Below are 6466 nucleotides of genomic sequence, written 5' to 3'. Positions count from 1 at the left end.
GCTGAGAGGGGAGACGTCGGGGTGGGCTTCATAGGAGCCTGGAAATGGTAATTCGTGCTAAAATACAACTCGGAGAACTCTAAATCATTCATTACCGCCTTTATAATTACTCCGCTAATTAGGTTGACACGCCACTTCATCAGGATTAATACGACGTCTTGTCACTGGCACTTCCCATTACTGTGACATTCAACCCGGGAACACCGGATGATGCTCTCCGGGGGATCCGATCCGGCGGCCAGGGAACCGGGACCCGACGGGGCGCGGCGGCGGCGACGGGAGCGGGTGGGAGGGAGGGAGGGAGAGAGGGAGGGAGGGAGGGAGGGAGGGGGCGCCCCCCCTCCCGCGCCCGTCCCCGCCGTCGCGGCCGTTGATTGGCTGCCGCCCGCACTGCGTCAGCCCCCGCTCGGCCTTCCGCCAATGGGGGCGGGCAGCGGCGGCGGCAAAAGCCCGGGTTTATAATAACCGGCGGGGTGGGGGGGAACGCGGCGGCCGTGACGTCAGGGGGGGAGTCGCCGCCGCCGAGAGGAGCTCGGTGGGCACGGGCGGGCGCGCCGCAGTGGCCGGTGTCTGCCCCGCTCCGCGCCCGCAACTTCCCGCAACAAAGTTGGGTAGCGGCGGACCGGCCCGGCGGCGATGCGGTGCTCGGCGGGGGCCCCGCGTTAGTGCCGCCCGCGCCGCCGGTGCGCGGGTTGGGGCAACCCGCTCCCCCCTCACCCCCCCTACCGCCGCCCCTCCACCCCCGGTGCGACCCCCGCGGCCGCCCACGGGGATGCGGGAGCGGCGCTAAGCGGTCCGCCATGGAGGGGCCGAGCGGGTCCAGCTTCGGGATAGACACGATCCTGTCGGGCGGCAGCACCGGCAGCCCCGGAGTCATGAACGGAGACTTTCGCCCCCACGGCGACGGCCGGCCGGCGGATTTTAGGAGCCAGGCCACGCCGTCTCCCTGCTCGGAGATCGACACGGTGGGGACGGCGCCCTCGTCGCCCATCTCGGTGAGCATGGAGCACCCCGAGCCGCACCTGGGGGTGGCGGAGAGCCTCCCGCCGCCGCCGCACCACCTCCACCTCGGCCCGCACCCGCCGCCGCCGCCGCCGAGTTTGCAGCCGTCGCCCCCGCAGCCGCCACCGCCCCAACTGGGCTCGGCCAGCTCCGGCCCCAGGACTTCCACCTCTTCTTTTTTAATTAAGGACATTTTGGGCGACAGCAAACCGCTGGCGGCGTGTGCACCTTACAGTACCAGCGTCCCCTCTCCCCATCACACCCCCAAGCAGGAGGGCAGCGCGGCCCCAGAGACCTTCAGGCCCAAACTCGAGCAGGAGGACAGCAAAGCCAAGCTCGACAAGCGCGACGACACGCAGGGCGACATCAAATGCCACGGTGAGTACGGCCCGGCCCGGTCCCGCACGGCCTCGGCCGCCGATAAAACCGGGGCCGCGGCGCTCGGCCGCATCGGTGAAACGAAAATCGAGGGGAAATCGGCGGTAGGAGCGCTCCGCTCTGCCGGGGCTTGTCGGTGATCCTCGCTATCGCGGGTTTAAGACCGGTAGGAAATGAAATAGCTTTTTTCCCCCTCTGTCGGCCTTTCCTCCTCTTTTTTAATTTAACTTTCCTGTTTTTAAGGAAATAGCCGGAGCACTGGGATCGCGTTAGAAACCAGAATGTATTTATTTTTAATGCAAATGCGCATAAATGATTCTCCGGCTTTCTAAGAACCGGCGGCTCGGCTGCACTTACTGCCTTCAGCCTTTTCATTTTTGCTTATTCGATCTAAAATAAAAACAAGGGAAAAAAAATTCCGCTTCCCCAACAGCCAATACCAAATAAACGAAAAAACTTTTAATTAAAAATAAAAGAATAAAAAAACCCAGTCGGCCCGCGATAGGCAGCGGAAGGTTGGAGGGCTTTGTGTATTTTGCAAAACACCCGGGTTTTTCCCGCGCCGGAATAGGAAGGTTCATTTCTCCGTCTTTTATTCTTTTTTTAATTACGGATTTCGTGCTGATTGGGAAGCCCCCGCCTTGCGGGATTCGTAAATGGAAATAGCGGTGTGAGCGTGGGGAAGGGAAGGGGAAGGAAGGAAGGAAAAGAGTGAGCAAAGACGAGGCAGGGAGAGGGGCTATTTTCCCTGCGGTGCCGGCGGGGCCGCCCTCCCTCGCAGGCAGCCCAGTTCAGCCGAGAGACGACGGGACACATTTTTCTAATTTTGCTCCATTGAGGTATTTTTGCCAGGCTGAAGAGCAGCGAGACGCCCGGGTCTGCCGCTCATTTTGCTCTTTTAGCATTAGCATAAGAGTGCCCAAAACAGATGTACAGTCTGGTCTGGCCATTTTTGTGTGCACCAACCTCCCCAGTGGGTCAATTAGGGAGATTATTGTTCTTCCTGCGGGGAAGATCAAGGAGCGCCACAAACCCGGGCCCGAGCGGAGCCGGATTGACATACCGATTTCCCGGCATTTCGGGCCGGGGCGGGGAGAGACCGAGAAAATAACGAAAGCCCAGTAGCTGGCAAGCGGAGAGTGGAAATCCCGCCGTCCCCGGGACGGGCTCGCCGCCGCCGCCCCCTCGCCGTATTTGGCCGTTCCCCCCACGCCCTGGAGGAGCCCCCGGGGGGGGGTGGCGGGGCCCGGTAACCACGGCGGGGCGGGGCGGGGGCCGAGCCGGTGTCCCGCCGGCCCTCATCGCGCCTCGGCTCGCTCGCAGGGACAAAGGAGGAGGGCGACCGGGAGATCAGCAGCAGCCGGGACAGCCCGCCGGTGCGGGCCAAGAAGCCGCGGAAGGCGCGCACCGCCTTCTCCGACCACCAGCTCAACCAGCTGGAGCGCAGCTTCGAGCGGCAGAAGTACCTGAGCGTGCAGGACCGCATGGACCTGGCCGCCGCCCTCAACCTCACCGACACGCAGGTGAAAACCTGGTACCAGAACCGGAGGTAAGGCGGGCCCCGGCGGGGCGGCGGCTCGGGGGCTCCCGGGAGGGCCGGGGGTTGGGCGGGCGCCGCCGTGCTCCTGCCCGCGGGCGTCCGGGGCGATGCGGGGAGCGCTCGGCGGCTGCCCCGCGCCCTCTCCGGCGGCGGGCTGGGGGGTCCGGCCCCTGTCACCGCTGCCGCAATTTTCTGTCTCATTACGTACGGTTGCAGCCACCCTAATTCTGTCGCAAACCATTAGTGTCAGCGCGTTGCGATCTAACCGGGTGCCGTGGTTATTAATTTGGCCGGAGTCGCCGCGTGCATGTGTCGGGGGCGGGGGGGGGCAGGGGAGGTGAGCCGGGCGCGGCCGGGGGGTCGCGCCGTGTGCGGGCCCGCGGGGCCGGTGCGTCCCGCCGGGTCCCGGGTGGTGCGGGGGGCCGTGCCGCGGAGGGGAGGGGGCTCGCCGCCCGCGGACACCCACGGAACCGGGCCGGGTGCCCCGTCGCGGCGCCCGCCCTGCAGCCGCCTCTTGTTGCCCTCCCCGGCAGGACGAAGTGGAAGCGGCAGACGGCGGTGGGCCTGGAGCTGCTGGCCGAGGCCGGGAACTACTCGGCCCTGCAGAGGATGTTCCCCTCGCCCTATTTCTACCACCCCAGCCTGCTGGGCAGCATGGACAGCACGACGGCGGCCGCGGCGGCCGCGGCCATGTACAGCAGCATGTACCGGACTCCCCCAGCGCCGCACCCCCAGCTCCAGCGGCCGCTGGTGCCGCGGGTGCTGATCCACGGGCTGGGGCCCGGCGGGCAGCCGGGCCTCAACCCCCTGGCCAACCCCATGCCCGGCACCCCGCACCCCCGGTGAAGCGGCACCGCGGTCCCCGCAACGAGCCCTTCCCCTCCCCGTCCCCAAACAAGCCCCAGCACCGCAGAGGAGGAAGCGAGGGGAAGCCGAGGGGCAGGAGCTTCTGCAGGCAGCCACCGGCCGCCGAGGGAGGCGATCAGTCAGAGCAGGGACTCTTGAACCGTGAACCCAGAGCCGAGCCCGTAAGTGAAACGACCACACGCGGGGGAAGGCGGGCAGAGCCGCGGGGCGACCCGCCGACCTCGGCTCCTGCGAGGCAGGACTTGGAGCTTGGAGAGAGAGAGGGACGGAGGGGGAGGAGAGGGAGAGGGAGCCCGAGCCCGCCGGAGAGACTAACGGCTGCGGAGGACGGAGGGAATGAGAGCGCCTCGACCCCCGCCCGGCGGAGAAGACCGGGGGAACGGAGAACTTTGCACTGATTTTTCTCATGACCTTTTTTTTTTTTTTCTTATTGAAAAGTGGCATGCTCCCTAATGCGAACAGAATTGTACAGACCGAGTGCTGAGTGCTATATCATATTTATTATATGTCGTCCAAAAAAGGAAAAAAAAAAATCACTTCTATACGTTAGTTTAAAACGAACGAACGTGATTCTCCCCTCTTCCTTTTCATGTCTTTTTGGATTCAGTAAAATAAATGCTTAGATGACAAAATATAGATTTTTTTGTGACTGAAAAATTACAGGGAAAAAAAAAGAAAAAAAAATAAACTTTATCTTTTTTTAACAAACGTGGAAATTCAAGGTAGCTAATTTTCCCCGTGACGAGAACGCAAGGAATTCGGAATAGAAAAGGCAAATGCCACTTTTTCTTTTTATTTATTTATTTATTTATTATTTTGAATGTTATGCTCGTTGTTTCATAACCGGCGCTATTTTTCCCTATCTGTATTTCAAAGAAAAACAAATCCCCACGCAGGGGTCGTGCCCCTCGCCGTTATTTTAAACACCTGGGCAGGGCGGCGGCGGGTTTCCCGGCACGGCGGCGGGGAGAGGCTGCGGCGCGGCGGGCGGCCCGGGCCGTGGCTCCGGCCCCTCGGGGCGGGCGCGGCGGGTCCATACCGGGCTTGGGGCTCCGGCCCCCGCCCGGCAGCTGTCTCCGCACCGAGCTGGGGCAGTCAGCGAGCGCCGGTGGTCGGGGTGAGTAACGAGGGGAAACGGGCAGGGGGGGCCCGGCCGGACACGGAGACCCAGAGCCCCGCTGGCCTTTGATCTTTGTTGCTGCCCCCCGGCCTTTCACCGGCAGGCAGATTCCCTCTCAAGCGCCTCTCTTCCCCATGCTGGCCCGGGCCGCCCGGCCGCCGGGTCCCGCGAGGGCAGAGGGGCCGCGGGTCGGGGCTGGGGGCTGTGACCCTCCACCGGGCTCCGGGGACGGCTCTGGCCCCAGCCTCTGGAGGTAAACACCCCCCTGCGAAATTAGAAAGTTATACAGCAATTACCTATAAAACATTCATAAGTCCAATGTTATCTTCTTCTCTGAGGGCTTGGCTTTCTTCTTCTTTTTTTTTTTTTCTCCTCCCTTCCTCTTTATTTTTGCTCGTGGGTTCCCTTTCTTTTGCGATAGAAGGAAAAAAAAAAAAAAACGAAAAAAGAAAAAGAGAAGCCTCCGGGCACGTTTATTTGGGCTTTGCTAATTAGCTAGCGGCTTGCTGATTTCTCTACTAATAAATTCGCGTTAAAACCATATTGACCTCTGCCTTGATCTAACAAAAGGGGAGCGGGTCGGGAACGCCCACCTCGTTTTCTTCCCGTGTTGCGGCGGCCGCTGACTATTCCCCCGCGCCTCCGCCGTGGCCCCCAAATTACCCCTGGCAGGAAGGACTCGGGAGCGGGGCTCCGAGAGGTCGGAATAGCCCTCCCGCCCCGCCTCGCCGCCAAGGTTTTCTCGGGAAACGCATCCCAGCCGGGCTGGGGAAGGAGGTAGGAAATTTGGGCTCGGTGAGGGCCCTTTCCTGAGTCTGAACAACGAATCCTGGGCTGTTTTCTCCCGAAAGGAGGCGATCCAGCTGGAAAAAGCTCGTTGTTCTTCTCGTTGGATAAATGGGGGCTCGTTTTTCACTGCACGAACTCGCTGAAAAGTAGTGAGAATAAGGAAGAAAAGTTCATGCAAAATAGATGAGTGTCCCCCAGTTTCCCCCCTCTCGAGCAGGGCCGGCCCGGGGCCGCGGAGCGCCCGCCTGGACGAGGGCAGGGGCTGCCGGTGCTTTGGGAGCCGGGGCCGGCAGGGGCTTGCAGGCGAGCGAGCGAGGGGCGGGGAGCGCGGTCGGGCTGGGGGGCTCCCGGTGCCATGGCGGACGGTGTCTAAGGCGGGATCTGCCGGGGGAGGGGGGCGAGGAACCGCGACCTCCCCTGAAACGTATTTCCAAATCCAACTGGAAAGTGCGTGCGAGCGAGAGGACGTTTGGAGCAGGAATCGCTCCCTTTCACCCCCCCTTTCCCCCTTTGGGAAGCGGGGCTGGAAATGTAAGCCCTCCTTCATTTGTCCTCTCCACGTTTGCACCGGCAAGAGGCCGACCCGGGACAGGCTGCCCGGCCGGGTCAGCCTTGCAGGAAAGGACTCCGTTGCCTGTTTTAAAAAACCCCGGCCCATGGGCTCGCGTTTCAGCGCGCTGCGGCAGGACAAAGAGCCGGTCGCCTCCCCGCCGCCTGGCCCGGCGCAGGACCGGTCGCGGTTCGGCGGCCGTGCCTTTCCAGCCGCGCCA

At 62.7% G+C, this 6466-nt stretch overlaps 1 protein-coding gene across 1 annotated transcript; it reads left to right on the top strand.

The window, feature by feature from the left end:
• Positions 1 to 533: 533 nt before the first annotated feature.
• Positions 534 to 4034, top strand: BARHL2 (BarH like homeobox 2). Its single transcript, XM_074832451.1, has 3 exons — positions 534 to 1380; positions 2704 to 2929; positions 3454 to 4034. Exons 1-3 carry the CDS (start codon positions 801 to 803, stop codon positions 3764 to 3766), a joined length of 1119 nt encoding a protein of 372 aa, XP_074688552.1. The 5' UTR covers positions 534 to 800; the 3' UTR covers positions 3767 to 4034.
• Positions 4035 to 6466: the final 2432 nt, after the last annotated feature.

This window comes from Strix aluco, chromosome 8 (assembly GCF_031877795.1).
Source record: "Strix aluco isolate bStrAlu1 chromosome 8, bStrAlu1.hap1, whole genome shotgun sequence".
Taxonomy (NCBI): domain Eukaryota; kingdom Metazoa; phylum Chordata; class Aves; order Strigiformes; family Strigidae; genus Strix; species Strix aluco.
The sequence above is the reverse complement of the archived record's forward strand: the minus strand, read 5'-3'. Positions and strand labels throughout refer to the sequence as shown.

Coding starts and splice junctions, on each gene's coding strand:
- BARHL2 (XM_074832451.1), top strand. CDS start 801: ATGGAGGGGCCGAGCGGGTCCAGCTTCGGGATAGACACGATCCTGTCG. Junction 1,381..2,703: donor GGGCGACATCAAATGCCACG/GTGAGTACGGCC, acceptor GCTCGCTCGCAG/GGACAAAGGAGGAGGGCGAC. Junction 2,930..3,453: donor ACCTGGTACCAGAACCGGAG/GTAAGGCGGGCC, acceptor CCTCCCCGGCAG/GACGAAGTGGAAGCGGCAGA.